This window comes from Rattus norvegicus, chromosome 11, assembly GCF_036323735.1.
Source record: "Rattus norvegicus strain BN/NHsdMcwi chromosome 11, GRCr8, whole genome shotgun sequence".
In the NCBI taxonomy this organism is placed as follows: Eukaryota; Metazoa; Chordata; class Mammalia; order Rodentia; family Muridae; genus Rattus; species Rattus norvegicus.
Window position 1 is genome coordinate 17,465,153 of NC_086029.1, and position 22,226 is coordinate 17,487,378.

At 37.3% G+C, this 22,226-nt stretch overlaps 1 protein-coding gene across 1 annotated transcript; it reads left to right on the forward strand.

Annotated features, from left to right (window-relative positions):
• Positions 1-1,231: 1,231 nt before the first annotated feature.
• Vdac1l1 (voltage-dependent anion channel 1 like 1) lies at positions 1,232-20,756 on the forward strand. The gene is made up of 3 exons (XM_039088747.2): positions 1,232-1,379; positions 3,506-3,597; positions 20,132-20,756. Exons 1-3 carry the CDS (start codon positions 1,232-1,234, stop codon positions 20,672-20,674), a joined length of 783 nt encoding a protein of 260 aa, XP_038944675.1. The 3' UTR covers positions 20,675-20,756.
• Positions 20,757-22,226: the final 1,470 nt, after the last annotated feature.

The window sequence follows — 22,226 nt, forward strand, 5'->3', positions numbered from 1 at the left end:
AAGATGTAAAAGATAGTATATTAGCTATATTTAAGAACTAATTAAGTGTGTTTATTTTTCATTTTTGTGATAAAATATCTGAAAAGTGCAACTTACAGGAGAAAGACTTATTGTTTCATCATGTTGCTGTGCACATGTGAAATGGCAGAACATCACAGAGGAAAGAGATGGGAATCAAGTTGTTCCTCCCAAGGTAGCAATATCAGATGATGGTGAATGGGAGAGAATTTTTCAGTCCACTGTGCCCATTAAGGGTATATCATCAGTGATTCACTTCCTCTACCTAGCCACTACCTTCCACAGTCACAATAGTCCCAGAAGCTGGGAACAAAGCCTTTGTCATGGAAAACTTTGGGTGAAAATCCAGATCCAACATATCACATTAAGTAGAAGAAGAAATTGTGAACCAGGGGTAATGAGAATGGAAAATTATTCAAGCAATGAAGTTTGTTGTTCAAGAACTGCCTTAGGCAACATATAGTTACATAGGATTAGAGACAAGCAAATAGAGAGGAACGGCCTATTTATTCTGCATTGCTGGGTAATGAGGTGTTAGGACAAAGAGAGTTTCTCCAGTGATGCTGTGACCCTTTGTAAAAAATGCTTTATGAAAGTCATATTATTTTTGCAGCAGGCATGTCTATATTCCTGTGGTCTTCAACCAGTATTTATGTCTAAAGTACTCAAATTCCCATGGGCAAGCTTGAGAAGTACCCTTCTGACGTTCATCTTTCTATGTGGCATTGTAATTTTCTCTTTCCTAAAACAAAGTATATCGATGAAATAATTAGACAGTTAGAAGGGTGCTGTTAATTAGTTGTTTTCTGTATTGCTTGAAATCAAGTACATTGCTTGTCCATGCTAAGCTTGGAGTCTTCTAAAGGTCTCTAATTTGAAATTGTCAGTGTCGTTGATGCTTAGAATTTTCTCATTTAATATAGATAACACTCACGCATAGAGAGAAAAGTCCTTATCTGCTTTCTATTTGAGATATTTTAAAGAAGATAATATTGATGAATAAGCTACCTAACTCTAGAACTAGTCTTTAACTATTTCTAATTTCTCTCTGTGAACATAGATAGATGTGGCAAGTTTAAAGGAACATCTGAATTCATCAGTCTGATCTCATTAGGATGAGGAACTCAACGATTAACGTGATTACTGTTTTGCTTGCTGGACATTGAGTTGAAAAGCAATGACATACTTTGTCTACACCATACTTGGTCTATACATGAGGGTGCTTTATAACAGGCTTCCAGCCAAGTACTGCTGGTCAGCTCATTTCTACATTGTCAATGGCTATGTGCCAGGTCACACTGCAGAAGTAAGCAGTTGTGATGGCAACCGCTGTCAGGACTCTGTGGTCCAAAAAGCCCAAGGTATTTGCTATTGGTCCATTATATGAAACATACGCTGACCAATATCTTAAAGCAACCAATTCTCTGCTCACTCTTTCCTTCTTCTGTATATTGTAGACTCACTGAATATGTCACAAGGCATACAGATCCTATGAGGAGATAAATATATGGTTGTTTTATCTTAATAGCAACAGGCACAAGTATAGTACAAAAATCTATTGATCACATTAGTCATACAGCACATAATATTCACATCAATCTACAGTGTATTTCTACACAGCCCAGGATAACCTTGAATTCTCCATTTAGTCTTGGTTGTCTTTGACCAGGGGAACCCATCTTTATTTCTAAGAACTAGAAATATTGACATATACCATCATACCTATTACCATGATAATTTTAAAATCCCTATGTCATAACTTTCACTCCAAATTATTACGGTATAAAAGATGAAAGGGGAATCTCCTATAATCTTATATTGTTTATATGAATTGGTCTAGTATAAGAAAAACATGCGTAAGTCAATGACTAAAGAATCCCAGCACATTTTCAAACAAGAATTTTTTGGAATGATTTTTGATTTGTGGTATGTATTTACAAGAACAACTATAAAGCATTCATTCTTTAAAACTGAAAATATATAAATTAACTTGTAACAAAACCCATATATTTTATTACTCAAGAAGCAAGTGCCCCCTTGCTGCAATGTGACACAAATCATCTGTGTGGAGGAATGGATAATAAGAAAACACCTTCTGAAATTCAAGACACTTCAGATGAAATTTCCCAAAGACAATGTTTTTAATTGCTGCTTTACTAAATTAATTTAGCTGGTGTGACTCACTCTCCAGTAACAACTTAACTTAAGCAACACAAAGGAGTAGGGTGAAGACTACAGAAGCTAAGAGTTCTGAATTACTCCCAATTTTCATATTAACAAGGGAGTTCAAGCCGGTGAGAAAAGGTTAATTTATTTTTAATAGGCTTTTGAAAGATGTGATCTGGTCTAGTATGATAATTTATGGTTAATCATATGTTTAGAGGCAAAGGGGATTAATCTTTTAATATTAGAACCATTTCGTGTAATATAACACAAATTATCTTCATAATAACTTGAAAAGTGAGGCCAGACTTACTTTCCAAGTAAAGGTGGTAAAATGATATCAGCAAAGGGGAAACTGTCTGAGCAGCCACCTAGGGAGCTGTACAGCATCTTGTAAATATTCCCTTGACAAAAATCTTTCTCAATTTAATTCATCCTTTATTTTTCCATGTCTTCACTTCAACGTTTCTACGGACAGGGGTTGATGGCACCTCATATTGACAATGACACTAGTTATTTCTAGACAAATCAAGGGAGAATTCAGTAACTTTAACACTTATGACCGTTACTGTGTAGTTTCTGGAGGAGTTCTTTAATAGAATCAATATCACCATATTAAAATCTTGCAGAAGAATCTGACTCAAAGATGCTTGCTGATATACAAAATAGTACTGTCTTAGTCAGGGTTTCTATTCCTGCACAAGCAACATGACCAAGAAGCAAGTTGGGGAGGAAAGGGTTTATTCAGCTTACACTTCCACATTGCTGTTCATCACCAAAGGAAGTCAGGACTAGAACTCAAGCAGGTCAGAAAGCAGGAGCTGAGGCAGAGGTCATGGAGGGATGTTACTTACTGGCTTGCTTCCCCTGGCTTGCACAGCTTGCTCTCTTATAGAACCCAAGACCACCAGCCCAGGGATGGCACCACTCACCATAGGCTGGGTCTTCCCACCTTGATCACTAGTTGAGAAGATGCCTTACAGCTGGGTCTCATGAAGGCAGTTCCACAACTGATGCCCCTTTTCTGTGATAACTCAAGTTGACACACAAAACTTGGCAGTACAAGTATGTACACATTAATGTCATTTTCCACATCCGTGTAGCAGGTTTTTGAGAGATTACTTGTACCTCCTTCCCAAAAACTTGCTTCTCATGCCCAATGTGGGACTTTATTTGGAAATACAGTTTTGAAAAAGGCAATCAGGTTAAAGAGTGGTTAATAGGTAGACTAACAACAAATATAGCTTCTAATATAAAAAACTAGAAATTTAAACAAAGGAACAATAAGAACGGAAACAGTGTGAAACTACATGTTTATTGAGAGATGCATCCCCAGGCCAAGGAATTCCCAATACACCAAGAAAATCTGAGAAATTCAAAGAACAAAAGGTTTTTCTGAAGAGCATCAGACAAAACGTATGGCTTTATGCAGAGTCTCATCTCTTGCTCTGGAGTCATGAGGCAACGTATTTACATAATTCTGATGTTCTCTGCACTGGGGACTTGTTTATGATTGTGCTAAGCAGCTTCTAAGGGAAATTAGGTAGAAGAATCATTTTTCACCCAAGACCTAGGTAGTGTCAGTCCTTGTCAGAAGAGTCAAAAAAGATAATAAAAATAATCAGTGTTATGTGGTGTGAGCTTTCTGTAGTCTAGAGTTTAAAAATCAGTCTCATGAGGCTGGAAGTGTTCCACAATTTTATAGATGCCAAACCATCTCACCTTGCCTATCTTGTCACATCTTGCCTATCTTGTCACATTGATAAAACCTGGTGGCGTCTCTGCCATATCAATAGATTGGAGACATGAAAATGGAAATATAGTGCTTTTGCCTCTTTCCTGCCAGCCAGGGTTTGTCCATACACTGACAGCAAAGAGCAAGATTATAAAAGTTATGATTTAAAGAAATTCCAGATGTGGAGTTATGAGGCCATGAGTTACAGAAATTCTTCATTTTCTGTAAGAACTTTTTATAAGTGTGAAAAAAATTAAACATGCACTGTCCAACCATTTGCTCAAGATTACAGGATTTCAAGTACAATACTTACTTTTCTGACTGACTTTCACTTCCCTGGCTCTTTTAATTTGAGCTCTGATAGAACTGTTTCATTGGCTTGTACACTCAGCCCCCTTCACGGTTGTCTGGGTTAGACTGGTTTTCTATGCCTTACCCTTTCACATCTCTGAACTTAGTTTTATGCCCTAATTTAGGCCAAATCACTCATCCGTGGCTCCACAAAATTTATTTTATTTTCTACTTAACTGTACGAGGTACCTAGTAAAACAAATGAGTTAAGGCATAAATGTCAGGCAAGCCCTTTCCCTTTGGGTGCTTCCTCTGATCAAATCCTGACCATCCTGCTCACATACTAATTTCTAGTTAAGTCCACCACCATAGGAGGAAAAGGATGCTTCTCTGTGTTAAATCACTCCCTGAACTGTACTAAACTTCTCCAATATTTCCTCCTTGCTCTTGTTTCTTTTCATAAACCATACTTGGTCCTGAATGGGAGCCTATACATTATGATATCAAAGCAGACTAGGTGATGTATTAGGTGTCTTCAAAAATTACTCAAATATTCTCATTCGTCTAAATTTCATTATGGACTTACAACTCTCTCTCTCCCTCTCTCTCTCTCTCTCTCTCTCTCTCTCTCTCTCTGTGTGTGTGTGTGTGTGTGTGTGTGTTCTTTTCCTGAAATTTCTACTTTTCCCCATTTTAAGGTTTATACACTAACTATATGAAAGGGAACTCCAATCATAATAATAATAGGAAAAGAATAGATTTCATCCTGGTAAAAACAGCTACTCACATTATTCTACTCTAAGATCAGAGGCATCATTCATTAATTACATTTGTAAATTAACATTCACTGTGACCTGTGATAATTTTGTAACTAATCTACAAAAATAATTTGAGGGGCATCCTTTTGAGAAAGTATAAGGCACACTTCAAGCAGTGGACAAACTTTCAATTACATATATAAAACAGAGGTATAAGGTCATCTTAATTTGCCAAACCAACTGAGGTGCACATGACTACTGAAACAGAAACATCTTTATGACACTATTTAAGTATGTGTTAATATGTAAGCCACTGATTTCTAGGCAGTTCAATGGAGTATAAGTACATCCTTCCTTTGATTTGTAGACTCCTTGAAAAACAACTTGACACTCAAAAAGCAAACATTTCCAAAGTCACTTTGAGCTAGAAACCAGTAGAACTTATATTCAAATACAAGTCATTTATTGATTTAATAAGCACTCGATTCTGCCTACTTTTCAACACCCTATGATTAAAGAAAGGCCACAAACTTCTTTGTGTCTATGAAACATGAAGCAGAATAGAAATAATTGTCAGTTTTATATCCAATTATTGAACATTATTTTTTAAAACAGTCCCAGGAATGGTGCTAATAAGCAATAAAATGGTATGAAGATCAAAATATCCAATTGTATGATGTTGAATGTTTCCTTAAGAAAATTTCTAAAGTATTAGCATACATTGTTGACATATCGAAATATAGCAGCATCTCTGTATTAATTTAATTTATAGCTAAGTATTAATGAACATAAACATTATTTCATAAACACTTTAACTCAGGGAGTATATCTATTATTTCTTGTAGAATTTACCTTATCATATCTGTAGTTAAATGATTTTACTCAAAATAATGTTCTGTTTCTCTTATCATTTATGAAAAATGAGAAATTTTATTCTTTCCCAAGATATACATGGAAGATACAGGTATAGAATCTCTTAAAATAAGCCACTTTGCTTATTTTATCCAATTTATCCAATACAACAGGGACACTCAGTAGAACTTTGTGAGTTGCCATTATCAGGACGTTGACAGAGAATCATTTCATCTTTAGATAATTCAGGTAGCTGATGGATTTCAGACCCAAGCAAACCTGGCCTCATTTTCAAGTTTTATGTCTAACTCTTTTCTGAAAACTCTTTTAATGATCCAAAACACAACACCTAGAGTGATCAATAATCTATCTTTTGAAATATTTGTTTTTAAAAATATCTACAAATTCCAATGTCTACTACACTCTAAAATTTTTTATATTTGGAAGATATCTTTATTTCCAATGTTTTCCTTAAATAGAGATAAATTATATAGAATTGTGTTTTCATAGTTTCTCAGAAACTCTGAAATCTTTCCAGGGGAGAAACGTGGCTCTGATCTTTATAGGACCCGCTTCCCTTTCAAGAGGAATGTGATGGATCGAGGCCACTGACTGCTGCAGGCCAAGCTTCACTGAGGGAATTACACCTTTCCAATCCGTCATGTTCTTCTTTTCTCAGTTCTGTATGATGTCAAATATGTCCAGTCTCTAGTCATATGGGAAAGCCATTGTATTTAAGTCAGCAAGCAATTGAGTTAGAGTTTAACAAAAGGGACTTGGCACCTGGCTAGCAAAACATCTAAGTAAGTAGCCTTGTTAAGTGAATGCAGTTATAAAACCTGTCTAGTGAACTGTATACTAAAAAAGCGGTAGAACAAATTTTCAATACTATGTGTATCCTAACTGATGCTAATTCTCCTTCAGTGCTTTACTGTAATGACAAGAATACCCTTCCCTAAAGGTAATAAGGAAAAAAACACAACTGTAGCTCCTTCTATTTCAGGAATAAGCTTTAGTTAGTGTTGGAAATATGTGACTATACATATATATATGCATACATATTCACATATACACATACATATTATATATCATAAATATACCAAACTTTTTCCAATCAAAAAAGATAAATTTTATGAATGAGAGAAAAAGTCATTTCACAAAAATATATATACAAATTATATCACAAGTGACTTATGGTTTCTCAAAACCTAACTGTAATCCCATTTCTATTTCTTTATTCACCCTTTTCTAGTCATCAAAAATACCATGTCTAGCAAAGGTCAATCAAAGAGACTATGTTTTAATTCTGAAAGTTGCATTTGATTTGTCTCATTCAATAATTTTCCTGAGTAAATGTAAATCTATTTCATAACTTACCTTTGAACTTCTACTACTACTCCAGCCTCTAACTTAGTTGAAGACGAGTCTAATGTTCTAGGCAATACCCAAGTTGATCCTACATGCATTTCTTGAATTTTTGGCTGATAGAAGAACATTTCTAAACTTAGTTAACTATGATTTGCAACTAATATAACAGCCTACCATAAAACTACTCAGAATTTGTTAGCATAGTTATGGCTTTAAGAAAGCGTTTGAGGAAATCAACGCAAAGGATAAAACAATTATTTGGTTCACAGTTTCAGTGGTTTCAGCTCACGGTTGGATCCAGTGCTACAGACACATGGTGAGGCAGGGTAATATGATGGAAATGTATTTGGTGAAGGAAGTGACTCACCTCATGATAAGCTGGTAGCAGAAAGAGCTAAGACAAAGCGCTCACAGGAAAGATACATAAGACCTCTGTAGTGGCTGAAATGTGATGTGCATTATCCCTTTAGGCACATATATTGGACTGCTTGGTCCCCAGATGATAGAACTCCTTGGGGTGGATTAGGAGATGTAGTCTCATTGGAGAAGGCATGCCACTGGGGGTCAGCTTGAAGCTTCAAAATCCTGTACTATTTCCAGTTAGCTCCTTCTCTGCCTCACACCTATTGTCTCAATACATAAGCCTCCAGCTACTGCTTAGTGCTTTGCTTACCTGCCTGCTGCCATGTTCCCCATGATAACTTCCATGGACTCTAACCTCCTGACTGTAAACTGAAGGGTCCAGCTTAACGATACAAACTCCATTTTATGTTCAGACTCATTTCATGTTTAACTTGCCCTTAGGTTCAACTCAGTGACTGGAAAGACCCCAACTTGTTTCAGGAACTGAGACATTCCTCGCAACAGCCACTCTACCCTTACTGAAAGTCAATAGTCTCTTAGGAGGAAACCACCTAATATTTCAGATGTCTTAAAATATATTGGCTAAGTTAATCACTATTGTCCATACCAAGCTAAACTTATTACTAGCCAATAGAAATGAGTCAAACTGCAATTTTCAAATGTTAACCAATCATGTAACTGCTAAGTTGGAAAGTCTCTTACCTTCTATAACTGTGATCAAAAAGACAAGGGTTCAGGAGCTCAGATTCTTCCACATCCATCCCCTCCATTGGAGGGGTTTTCAGAGCAAGCTCAAGCTTGGTTAAAGACTTTTGATTATGAGTTGGATTCCTGGTGGTCTGTGGGGACCCTATGATCTAGACATAACATAAATCCTACTTAACAACTTTTTCTATATGTTGCCTTGGTCATAGGGTCTCTTCCCAGACACTAACCAAGACACATCAGTGACCTTTCTTCAGGTTTCATACTGCCTCATATCATATTTATCCCAGAATTCATTTATTATTTAATTGATTGGTGAGATGACTACATTTACATAATAACTGTACCAGTGACAGCACTGGATATAAATCAGTTAATACATGAATATCTTTGCATGACAGGACATATTCAAGTTATAGTAGATATTCCAAGAGGATATTCATACCAACACTTAGGACAAAGGGATTAACAATCCCATCAGTCACTGTTTAAGCTAAGTATTTTAAACAATAACAGAATAAATGTTTCAGGACAGTTGATTACATTGTGAACCCCAAAGTTGTGTTATTTACTGAAAAACACTGTCTCTAGTTGTGGTGCGGCTCAACCTTAGCACACAACTTTAATTACTCTGGGTGGAATACAGACACACTCTTTATACGAACTTTTAATCCCAAACAATTAAGGTAAACCTAGTTTTCAGAAGAAAGCTTTCATTTTTAAAAGTGATGTTTAATTGAGTGGCAGAAAATGTGAGGATTCAGAGAAAGATTTGAGAGAATAGGGTGTGCCCGTCTCTCAGGAGAATAGGGAGCAGTGCCTCCCCTGTCAGTTGTAGATCCGTTCATTCTCATAGTTATCCTGCCCCTCCCTATACCTGATACTGAAGGCCTCTATCCCCTCCTAATTCCCTCTCCTCATTTCCCTCACTCCATCTGCCTCTGAGGACTATTTTTTGTCTTTTAAGTGAGACTCAACCATCCTTATTTGTGTCTTTCTTCTTGTTTAGCTTCTTTGGGTTTGTGGAGTGTAACATGGGCATCCTGTGTTTTGTGGCTAATATCCTCTATCCACTTATCAGTGAGTACATACCATGCATGTCCTTTTGGGGCTAGATTATCTCACTCAGGATGATATTCTCAAATTCCCTCCATTTGCCTGAAAAATTCACGATGTCTTTTTTTTTAATAGCTGAATTCCCTCGTGTACCTCATTTTCTTTATCCATTCTTCAGTCGAGAGACATCTAGGTTATTTCCCGTTTCTGGATATCATGAATAAAGCTGCTACGAACATAGCTGAGCACGTGTCTTTGTGACATGGGGAAGCATCGTTTGGGTATATGCCAGGAGTGCTGGAGCCAGGTATGAAGGTAGAACTATTCCCAGAATAATTTCCAAGAAACTGTTAAATTGATTCCCAAAGTGGTTGTATAAGTTTTCACTCCCACCAGCAGTGAAGACTGGTTCTCTTGCCTAACAACTATGCCAGCATGTGCAATCTCTTGACTTTGTGGTCTTCTCTAGGAAGCTAAAAGAAGAGGTGAGTTTATTTAGAAGATTAGATTGTATGAAGGCTGAAAGCATCCAGTCCTACTCCTGGTTTAGTAAACTGAGGTGGTAAGGCTTGGAGATGACAATTGCATCAGGTGAATAAAACAATACATCTACACATAAGTTTCCCCAAGATCAGACAAAATATGCACATTACTCAGTACTCAGAATCTGTACATTTTCCTAGACTTATTGTTCTTAAAAATCATAATATGTTGGCATCATTCGATATTTGTTCTATGTATTTATCTGTATTACCTTTTATATTAAACTTTGATCTGTACCTTGTAAGAAAATTCAAATGATCAAATTTGACTTCCCATAGGCATATTAACTGTTCCACACACAGAGAGAGAAAGCATGAGTGTATTGGAACAGCTGTGTATGACTGCTTCAAGCAGCATTGTACTCTTGACCTTGATATGTGCACACAAACCATCTCTACTTTGTTACTGATTTTAAGTAATGCAGTGTCCCTCTACAGTCATAAAGGCTCAAGACCCCATATGTACAACAATGCCAACCAACCAGAGCTTCCAGGGACTAAGCCACTACCTAAAGACTATACATGGACTGACCCTGAACTCTGACCTCATAGGTAGCAATGAATATCCTAGTAAGAGCACCAGTGGAAGGGGAAGCCCTGGGTCCTGCTAAGACTGAACCCCCAGTGAACTAGATTGTTGGGGGGAGGGCGGCAATGGGGGGAGGATGGGGAGAGGAACACCCATAAAGAAGGGGAGGGGGAGGGATTAGGGGGATGTTTGCCCGGAAACTGGGAAAGGGAATAACACTCGAAAGGTATATAAGAAATACTCAAGTTAATAAAAAAAAAAATAAAGGTGACTTGATTAACAAGAGAGTCAGATAAATTGATCGAAAGAAAATTTGGACATTCTTATCATATAAGTACTAACTGACATAGTTTGATTGTCATCATTGATACGATAGTCAATGTATCTAAACTTATGATTGTTACAGATCTCACAAGTGGCTTAGTCTTAGATGGTGGGATCTTAAGTAGGTTACCATGACAACAAGATTTCAGGAGAGAAAGCATAGAAGTGGTTAAGGTGATTATACTCAGGTTATACATTTTAAACATAATATATTTTCAATGTTATTACATTATGTGGTAGGTACAAGCCATAATGCATAGTATGTTTTGCCTTTGTGCTTGAAAATTAGTATTCTTTAGTTAGTTGCAAAGATAAAGTAAGAAATTAGCACTACAAAAAGATTCCTAGCTAACTTCTCATAAAAATATTAAGTGTACTGTAATTTTATTAAGCTTAGAAAAGCTTTATTAGTGTATTAACTTTATAAATAGAAAAATAACATTAATTTTACAAATATAATTCAAAATTCACTAGAAAACCTGCTTTTCTGAAACATTTTTGGTTTTGGTTTTGTTTTTTCTTTGTTTTGTTTTTTAATTTGGTAATCTTACCACTGATCCCTACAGAGCAATTTACAACTGTGTGTACCTAGACAGGCTGCTTGGGAATTGAAGGAAAGCATTGAGTGCGAATAGTAAGACATAAGCCCATATATGGTTTGTTTTCTTCTGCATTCCACACAGATAGGAAATGGACATGGTGCTTCTCTGTTATGGTTTTTGAAAAGTCCTTTCTAATAGCTTTCAAATGATAACTAAAGTCTTCGTGAACAAAGAACTCATTCATTCACTCTCTGTTCTCAATGGACAAACTGGCAGAATAAAACTGCCACCGTTGTTATGAAATAACTCAAAATTTGACACACGAATCACTTCAGTATTTGTTTGGACTTACTTAGCAAGTCAGTTTTTTAGTGCCTAATATGCGAAAACTGAATATGTGTAAGGTCTGTGATCTACGAATAAAAATTAAAATAGCAAATATTACATTTCATTGAAAGACATTATTTTTCCAGTGATTCTAGAAACACTGGCATTTTTAGTGGGATTTTGAAGTACTTGTACAACATTTTGCATAGGTAACACAAAATGTGGGAAACATAACTGTGACATTATTCTATAAGATCAAGTTTCTATGTGGTCCACCAGAGCCATTGAAGAAGATACAGGTTAAATTAACTTCCTGAAAAAGTAAAAGTGAAGCTTATGCTGAGTCACTTGGAAATTAAGTAAATATTGATTTTAAAATTTAGTCAAATAGAGAAGAATAAAAAGTAAGAGAAGGTGGGAGGAAAAAGAAAAAAAATCAGAAAAAGAAAGCAGAGAGGGGAGAGAGAAAAATCATTTTTAATAAAAGTATGTGAAATGGAAGCTGGCATAATCATACAGAGGAGAATGTACAAGACAGAAGGTCATGTTAATGTTCAGTAAAAGAAGTGATGTTTTTGCATAAAATTGTAGCAGAAGAATCCCTTTCCCTTGTACTGTACTAAAAACAGACAAGGCAACTGTTCCACATAACTGAGCAGTGGAGAGATAGAATTCAAAGACAAAATCTTCCTTCCTAGGAGTAAACAGTTTTAAATCTGTAGTGAACTAAATTAAGGGAGAAAAAACGTCGGCAGAGTTAATAGTAATCCATGCCTAATAGAAATGTTGAATGATTGCCTAGACTCAGGCTGAGAATTTTATGCAAGAAGGGATGGAGTGAGGAGGCTTCAGTGCAGATTACCCTGAAGGAACATTGGAGAAGGAATTCTACACCGTATTCTTTCAGATCTCAAGAAACAACACACTGGGAAATTTCTTTGACTCACAAAACACACACGTGATGTTTGATAGTTTTGTGGAGAATTCAAAGTCTGAACATGCTTGGTTTCACCACTTACTGTATATATATACATATATATATATATATATATATCTTGATGCAGTAAGTACATACAATGTTATTATGCTGTCAGCAGTCATTAAAGCAGCATATAAAATTAGTGTACAGAAAATATACAAAATAGTGATTGCCATGAAATATGTGTGTGTGTGTGTGTGTGTGTGTGTGTGTGTGTGTTCATTCATCGTCTTTAGCACATATTAGCCACAACAATTCCCCCAATGACTACTCTTTCTAGCTTCATGGTTTTATTTTTATTTTTTTAGCAAGGTCCCATATATGAGACAAATTCTGTAGAACTTGTCTGATTTTATTTTATTGGGATTTTTGTTGTTGTTGTTGTTTGTTTCTTTTTGTTTTGTTTTGGGTTTGGTTGGTTTTTACCTGTGTTAATTCATGTAATATGGTCACTTCCTAGAATCGTTTTTATTATATTCTTAGATGTTTTCCCTATAAGCACAAGGCTGGGGTTTTGCTGTTATCCTGGAATTCTACGTCATGGAAAACAGAACAATAATACATAGGCCAAGCTATATTTGCGTGTGCATGTGCGTATGGTCAGAGAAAGTGAAAGACCTGGTGACAGACTGAAGTTACAGTCAGAGGGCTGCAAAAGAGGAACAAAAGAAGCACAAGAACTAGAAAGAAGAGAGAGTCCAAAACGAGAGGGGAGGGGAGCAGACGAGTGAGAGAGAGAGAGAAACATGGATGATACTGACCAGAATCCATTGTATACATGTGTGACACTGTGTATGAGACCAACAATAAAACATCTTGCATAATGCATGAAATTGTCAACAAACAATATCAGGCAGTGTCTTCCTCCCCTCAGTCTTTCCTGCTCACTATATAGTTCATTAAGGTTCCCCCTTCCTGTCATAGTGTTCACCTTTACCATAAATAATGAACAAACAGTGGAGCAGGGACTGAAGGAAAGGTCATCCAGAGTCTGCCCTACCTGGGGATCCATCCCATATGCAGACACCAAATCCAGACACTATTGCTGGTACAAAGAAATTCTTGCTGACAGGAGCCTGATATGGATGTCTCCTGAGAGACATTTCCAGAGCATGACAAATAACAGAGGTGGATGCTCACAGCCAATCATTGAACTGAGAACAGGGACCCCAGTGGAGGAGTTAGAGAAAGGACTGAAGGAGCTGAAGAGGTTTGCAACCCCACAGGAAGAACAACAATATCAACCAATCAGACCCCAGAGTTCCCAGGGACTAAATCACCAACCAAAGAGTACACATGGAGGGACCCATGGCTCCAGCTGCATATGTAGCAGAGGATGGCCTTGTCTGGCATCAGTGGATCCTATGAAAGCTCGTTTCCCCAGTGTTGGGGAATGCCAGGAATGGGTGGGTGGGAATGGGAGCATCCTCATAGAAGCAGGGGGAGGGGGATGGAAGAGGTGGAAAGAGGGTAACATTTGAAATGTAAATATATAAAATATCATAAATTAATTACTTAAAAAACAATGGAATCAAATGGTCACCAAATAGTTAAGTCCTTGAAATTTAAATTTATTAGTGAAAAAATTTTTTTCTTATTTCTCGTTGTTTGTATCAGATAATTTCATTTAACTGACTGACAAATGTATGCTAATTGATTTTAAAAATTGTCTCATTATATATGTATAACATAGTCTAGAAACAAATATATATTGAATATATATTTGGGCTAATATACAGATATAATGGTGAGAGTCAGAAGTAAGAGGTGAGAGGCACTTAAGGAAATTAAATTATATCAGAGTCTAATGAAGAAAATAGTTACAGAAAGAACGTCTTCTACGTGCACAGCAGCCCCTCACCTTATGGACTTGTCTTGAGATATAGAAGGCAGCAAGAACCTTCCCTTGAATGAAATTACTGAAGCAAGATTTCTGCGGAGTAGTTGAATAGGAATATTCCCTTTGAGAGGAGGAATTGAAGAGAGTGAATATAAAATTTCTGCAATTTAAAAATGTTTTACCCATTTAAAGTTATTATTAAAGAGCTAATTCTTAGTGCACAGTAGGTCTATGCTGTGTTTCCATGCATCTGTGAACATCTGCCTTAGCCGGGCAGAACATCTCTGGCCCCATTTCTTCTGGCGGTAATCACATCCCAACTCTTCTTTTTATTACAAGTAAAACTGTCTAATAAAGAGCTATTATGAAGGCAAATCAAATATAACGTGTTTGCACCATAAACAAATGAGTGTGTGCATTCCTAGTTGATGTGACATAGGTGGAAGGTGACGTATAACTCCTAGCTACGCAGTTAAACATTTGCCTTCATAACTTTTCTTATGAAGAAGAAGTTTAGAATTCACATCAATAGAAGCTAAGATTTTAATATCTGGAAAATAGATACCATGTCATAAAAACCACTTGTGACAGAGTAGCAGTGAGTGCAGCATGGCGGAAAGTGCACAACAATGAACACAGCAGAGTTTACATCACTTAGGGGAAGTCACCCATTCATGATCAAATGAGGAAAGGCAAATGTAATTTGATTTAGCATTTGCATTTTTATTAAATGATATCAAGACTGCATCGCTTCTCTGATACTGAAAAGGGAGCACATTTAGTATGAGTCCTCCCTCCAACTGTGTGTGAAAAAAAAAACAATGCCCAAAAAAGAATGATAATAATAAAAAACCCAAAAGCACCCTCTTTTCTGATGCACGAGATTTTGATATTTTTAACTGATATATGAGTGAGTGAAGTTCATTTTATGCTTCAACAAATTGTTGCCTCGTAGGATACAACTTGTAAGGCACATATTAATTTTATGGCTCTTAATTTTCATTCTTGAATATGACTGGTTTTTCTATGGTCTTCATAAAAATAAAATTCCCATTCCTGACATATTAATGTTCCATGACAAAACCACATATACTACAATTTCTCTGGATAACATTCTGGCTTAAGGCAAAAAGTCAAAACAAGTAAACAAAATTTAAAACATAAAGGATTACAATATACCCATGGGACGTTTCAAGCAACATACAGTTTATTGATAATGTCAAAGTCTGGGAAATCTATTCTACCTTTGAGCAGAGCGTGAGGTCTAAGATAACTGAAATGGTCAAATGAATAATGGAAGCTTGAAGCTTATCATTCATGGTGTATCAACGTCGTGGTTTTACAACACTGCAAAAATAGGCCTTTGTTAGACAGAAATGTATTCATAATACTGAATCATGATACTGAGTATGTATTTCCTTAGTAAAGGAAGCTAAAAAGCCTATCATAATATATGTTATAGGATACAACTACTATAAAACCTTCTCAGTCCAGTTCTCATTTTTGATGAGTGAAGAACAGAAAAGGAGCAGAAATAGAAGAAATAATTATAAAACTTCATTTTGTTTAATACATTCCAGACACCAACATACGTTCTTCTAATAATTCTTTGTCTTCATAATACATAGAACATCATCATTAATCATGGGAATGGATTGTGCAAGAATGTGAAAAGAATGTAAATCTAACTGTTGTTTTCTCCTTGTACAAAGCTCAAGTCCAAGTGGATCAAGGACCTCCACATCAAACCAGATACACTGAAACTAATGGAAGAGAAAGTGGGGAAGAGCCTTGAACACTTGGGCACAGGGGAAACTTTCCTGAATAGAACACCAGCAGCTTATGCTCTAAGACCAAAAAATAGCAAATGGGACCTAATAAAATTAAAAAGCTTTTGTAAGACAAAAGACACTGTCAATAAGGACAAAATGGCAACCAACAGATTGGACAAGGTCTTTACCAATGCTGCTTCCAATAGAGGGCTAATATCCAATATATACAAAGGACTCAAGAAGTTAGACTCTAGAGAACCATACAACACTATTAAAATGGGATAAAGAGCTAAACAAAGAATTCTCAACTGAGGAATGCCGAATGGCTGACAAGCACCTAAAGAAATGTTCAACATCCTCAGATATTAGGGAAATGCAAATCAAAACAACCCTGAGATTCCACCTCACACCAGTCAGAATGGCTAAGATAAGAAACTCAGGTGACAGCAGATGCTGATGAGGATGTGGAGAAATAGGAACACTCCTCCATTGTTGGTGGGATTGCAAACTGGTAAAACCACTCTGGAAATCAGTCTAGCAGTTCCTCAGAAAATTGGACATAGTGCTACCTGAGGACACAGCTTAAAAGATGCTCCAACCTATAACAAGGACACATGCTCCATTTTGTTCATAGCAGCCTTATATTTATAATAGCCAGAAGCTGGAAAGAACCCAGATGTTCTTCAACAGAGGAATGGATACAGAAAGTGTGGTACATTTACACAATGGTTTACTACTTGGCTATTAAAAACAACGACTTCATGAAATTTGTAGGCAAACTGATGGAACTAGAAAATACCATCCTGAGTGAGGTAACCCAGTCACAAAAGAAAACACATGATATGTACTCATTGATAAGTAGATATTATCCTAAAAGCTTGGAATACCCAAGATACAATCTACAGACCACAGGAAGCTAAAGAAGAAGCAGGACCAAAGTGTGGAAGCTTCAATCCTTCTTAAAAGGGGAAACAAAGTGCTCAAGGGAGGAAATAAGGAGACAAAGTTTGGAGCAGAGACTGAAGGAAAGGCCATCCAGAGACTGCCCCACCTGGGGATCCATTCCGTACAGACACCAAACCCAGACATTGTTGTGGATGCCAAGAAGTGCTTGCTGACAGGGGGCTGATATGGATGTCTCCTGAGAGGCTCTGCCAGAGCCTGACAAATACAGAGGCGCATGCTTGCAGCCAACCACTGAACTGAGAACAGGGACTGGGGCCCCAATGGAGGATTTAGAGAAAGCACTGAAGGAACTGAAGGGGTCACCAACCCTTAGGAAGAACAACAAAACCAACCAACCAGACCAACCCAGAGCTCCCAGGGACTAAACCACCAACCCAAGAGTACACACGGAGGGACCCATGGCTCCAGTTGCATATGTAGCACAGGATGGCCTTGTTGGGCATCAATGGGAGAAGAGGCCCTTAGCCCTATGAAAGCTTGATGACCCACCCAGTGTAGAGACATATCAGGGCGTGGGGGACAGGAGTGTGTCGGTGGGTGGGGGAGCACCCTTACAGAAACAGGGGGAAGGGGGATTCAATAGGGAAGGTTTGTGGAGGGGAAACTGAAAATTTATAAAATATCCAGTAAAAAAAAGAAATGGCCTCTAAGTTCACAAACTTATTCTGTGATTCTAAGTAATGTGTAGGTTTCTAGAATACTTTCTCTTGCTTACTACCTAGCTTGTTGTAGAATTATTTATACTGTATTTCTAAGACCCTGCCTTTCTCTTCAAAAAGGCAGTTTGTTTGAAGATCTTATTTTCTAATATGTAAGCCCAGGAAAAAGCAAGGTTGAACATGGTATCTATTTGTGGTGCTCTTCTTGGTTGCCAACTTGACTCCATTGGGAATTAAATAAAGCAGAAGCAGCTGGGTACACCTGTGAAGGATTTTCTCATAATTAAATCATTTGAACAGGGAAACATCATTTATAATCTGGATATTTTGAGGGGAGATCTATTTTTATTCTTGGTCACACCTTCTTATGGCAGCCTACGTAAAGGATACTGAAGAAAATCTCTCCCTCTCCCTCTCTCTCTCTCTCTCTCTCTCTCTCTCTCTCTCTCTCTCTCTCTCTCTCTCTCTCTCTCTCCTGGCCTTCATCTGGCTGTCAAGTCCATGACTTCAGTGGCTAAAGCTTACTTTTTTGCACTTCTGGAAAATACTGAAGACTAGCAGACACATCTGGCCTTTTGCAGTCCATTGAAACCAGCCATTGTTGGAACAGCAGTAACATAGCCTGACATATATGCACAAACATACATACATACACACATATATGTATACATAATATATGCAATCATTAGATATTAGATAAAATATTAGAAATAAATTATATATATATGATATGTTAATCAGTTCTACCTCTATCAGTTTTAGCAAACAGGGGCTAGTATGGATTTTGGCACCAGAAGATGTTCTAAATCAACAGAACTGTCAGGATGGATTTTTAATCATCTGGAATAAGCTTTCCAGTGTGCTGCCACCAATAGTTTGAGAAGCTTCTCCAGGTACTGAAATTTCTCCTAAACGGTGAGAGAGTACTGAAAGTCCAATGTGCCAACTATTTTACCACTCCACTGCATTAACAGCTCCCATTGCTAAAATAAACAAAGTATTTTCAGTCTATTAAATTACTTTAAATATTGTTGGAGAGTGTTTCCAGAGAAACAAACACTGTACAAGAAAACTGTTGAACATCAATGCTACACACACACACACACACACACACACACACACACACACACATATATATATATATATATATATAATGTCTGAAAAAATTGGCTGTCTGTAAAACGTTGTTGTATCCTTTGAAGCAAATTTTATCACAATGGTTTTCCAAATGGTTCATCCACAGTGGATATTTTGTGTGTACTGTATCGTTATCCAGCCATTGCTAAGTCTGACAGTGATCTTCAAAGTCTTTTTTTCTCAAGCTTTAACAAATGTCTCACAAAAATCAAGGCCATAAATAAATTAATAAAAAATATTTGTTTTGACATGGTTAGCTAAAATAGCAGTTCAAGGCAAATATTAATGCTATTCATCATTAAAGGCTAATTCTCCTCATAAATTATTTCTCATAAATGCCAAATGGTTTCTCATTTTAAAAGAACTTCTTAGCAAAAGATGTATCCTTTTTATTTATAGGATAATTAAATCTATATCACTATTCTTTCTAGTGTTGCTGGACTTTATTTTATTTTTGCCAATTCTTTTCTTCTCTGTAAATTGCATACATCTTTTCTCCCATACTTATAAATGAAATGATAATAGCTTTCCTTCACCTCTAAATATTTAAGGGACTCTGAACTCAGTACAGTCCAAACCTTATAAAGTTTTAAAAACAATTACTGAAGATTTTATAAAGCAAAACTGATCGTGTTAGAAAACAATACTTAAAACATGTAAAACTGGCAAAAACCATGTATAGACAAAGACTAATTCCTTTGCGGTTGGAGCCTAACATCCACTGCCCCCCACAGGTACCGAGGTCTGAAAAATTGGTCCCAGCTAGACACACTGCTTTGTGAATGTGGAGAATGTTAGCAGATAGGACATCTCTGAATGATGCATCAACCAGAAGCAGGCCGTTGAGAGATACAGTCCATTTCTCTCTGGGCTAGCTCACCATCTGGTTCACACCGTAAGAAAGCCCACAGGTACAGGCTCCCATACTTTCTGCACTGTGAATAAACCCGATGAGCCACTTAAACCATAAGCCCAAGTTATCTTCTTCCACTATAAGCTGACTCTGACAGGTATTTTGCCTCAACAGGAAATAAAATTTTCTATATTTTAGATGAGGATGTCTTATAAAATCACCTACTCAGTTGAATTAATAAACATAAAAATTTCCCTTCAGCCATAGCTTATGGTGGCGCTATAGACGTGGCACTGTTTTGTTTTCTTGACCTTCAGGATCAATGGATCACTTTAGTTTCCTATATAACTAGAGTGATCTTTACTGGGAAAAAAGTGCTAAAATCAAGACAGGGTACAAGAGGGAGCATATCAACCTGGGCTGTGATGTGGACTTTGACATCGCTGGGCCCTCAATCTGGGGCGCTCTGGTGCTTGGCTATGAGGGTTGGCTGGCTGGCTACCAGATGAATTTTGAGACCTCGAAGTTCCGAGTGACCCAGAGCAACTTTGCAGTTGGCTACAAGACGGACGAATTCCAGCTTCATAGTAATGTGAATGATGGGACGGAGTTTGGTGGCTCCATTTACCAGAAGGTGAACAAGAAGTTGGAGACTGCTGTCAATCTCGCCTGGACCACAGGAAACAGTAACACTCACTTTGGAATAGCAGCCAAGTATCAGGTCGACCCTGATGCCTGCTTTTCGGTCAAAGTGAACAACTCCAGTCTAATTGGCTTAGGGTACACTCAGACCCTAAAACCAGGTATCAAACTGACGCTGTCAGCCCTGCTGGATGGCAAGAACGTCAATGTGGGCGGCCACAAGCTTGGTTTAGGACTGGAATTTCAAGCATAAATGAATATTGTACAATCGTTAATTTTAAACTATTTTGCAGCATAGCTACCTTCAGAATTCAGTGTACCTTTTAATGTTCTATGTTGGGTTGGGCATGTGAGAGTTGATCAATACCACGTTAGATCTCCAGGCTAAGGATGACTCGGCTTTAAGGCGTGTACCATTTCAGAGGTACAGCCGAAACCCTATTCCAGGAAGGGTCCTTTTTAGCTGTAGGCGTGGGCTGGGGAGGAGCTCCTCTAGAGCTGCCAGGCTGCAAGTGGAAGCTGGGAACCTGTGGACTCTTTGTAAATCTGCATGCAGTCCGCACATGAAATTGTGACTTCCTGAACATCGAACCCCGGTGTCCCGATCCTGTCTGCTCGGAAGCATGTACACATCTACATAAAAGGGACGGTTTTTGGTTTTTGTTTTTTGTTTTTTTTTTAAGCCAGATTGTCGCTCCCTGTTCCCATCATGCCCTGTTCCCATCCTAGTCCATCAGTTACCTGCTTTACACCAAAAGTAGTCTTTAGGGTGTAGTTAGCTATTTCTTTTGTGACATTTTAGGGTGGAGAGGGTGGGCATGATAGAGCCAGTCATTCAGGACTTAATTCTTCCTTGTGCTGTGGTGTAGTTTTCTTTCTTTCTTCTATTTTTTTTAATTCCTTTTTTTGCCATTGCACCAGAGTATGAAATAGCTCCGGGTTCTCCGGCTCAGAGCTGGGTGGGTGATTGTAGTCACACCCTAACAACACTAGGGATCTCAACTGACTCCTCTTGTAGTCACACCACAAGCACTTTTAGCAGTTTAATGGGTACATTATAGACTCTTCCATTTTGTGTGGAATTAGCTCCTCCCCTTCAAATGCTCTAACTAATTTCACTTAAAATAAAACTTGAATAAAATATTGAAACCTCAAAAAAAAAAAAAAGAATTCCAAAATGTGATTCCTCCAAATTCACTGTTCATTTCCCTATTAAAAAGGACCAGTCATTTAAATTTCAACAGGTAACACGTGTTTCCGTGGTTAACATTCTCAGGGGTGCCATAGCTAATGCAAAGTACTGATGAGTTTCCAATCACGTGGAGTTAATTTCTGGTGAGCAGCGAGGGAGTGAAATCAGGTTTCATGAGGAAATCGGCTAAAAAATGAAAAAAAATCCACTCTATGAAACATTTTCCTCAATTTAAAACTGCTATGGCTTTGATGATCACCAAGGGCTCTGCTCATGCAAGGCAAGTGGTATCCAGAAAGCAGAATATTAATAATGGGAGCAAGATCAATCATTCAAAAATAAGCAATGCATAAGACAAGTGTATTTTCTTAGTTTAAGCTTGAGAATTTCACTATTCCTCTTAATAGGAATTTAGTCTACTATGTAAAAAAACTTTATATTGCTCATTTTTACAATTAGTTTTTGATTAATGTTTAATACTGCCAATATTAATATCCACAGGAGCGGAACACAAACTTCATGTCATGGTGTTATATAAGTTTCATCACTTAAAACATATGATGTATTATAATTTCTGAATTTCACAAGTGATCAGTCATGAGAAGTAAACACT

What these genes read in the sequence shown, in the direction of transcription:
- Vdac1l1 (XM_039088747.2), top strand. Translation starts at nt 1,232, where the DNA reads ATGAGGGTGCTTTATAACAGGCTTCCAGCCAAGTACTGCTGGTCAGCT. An exon ending in TGTGGTCCAAAAAGCCCAAG is followed by an intron (nt 1,380 to 3,505) that starts GTATTTGCTATT and finishes GTTTATTGAGAG; the next exon opens with ATGCATCCCCAGGCCAAGGA. An exon ending in TGAAGAGCATCAGACAAAAC is followed by an intron (nt 3,598 to 20,131) that starts GTATGGCTTTAT and finishes CTATATAACTAG; the next exon opens with AGTGATCTTTACTGGGAAAA.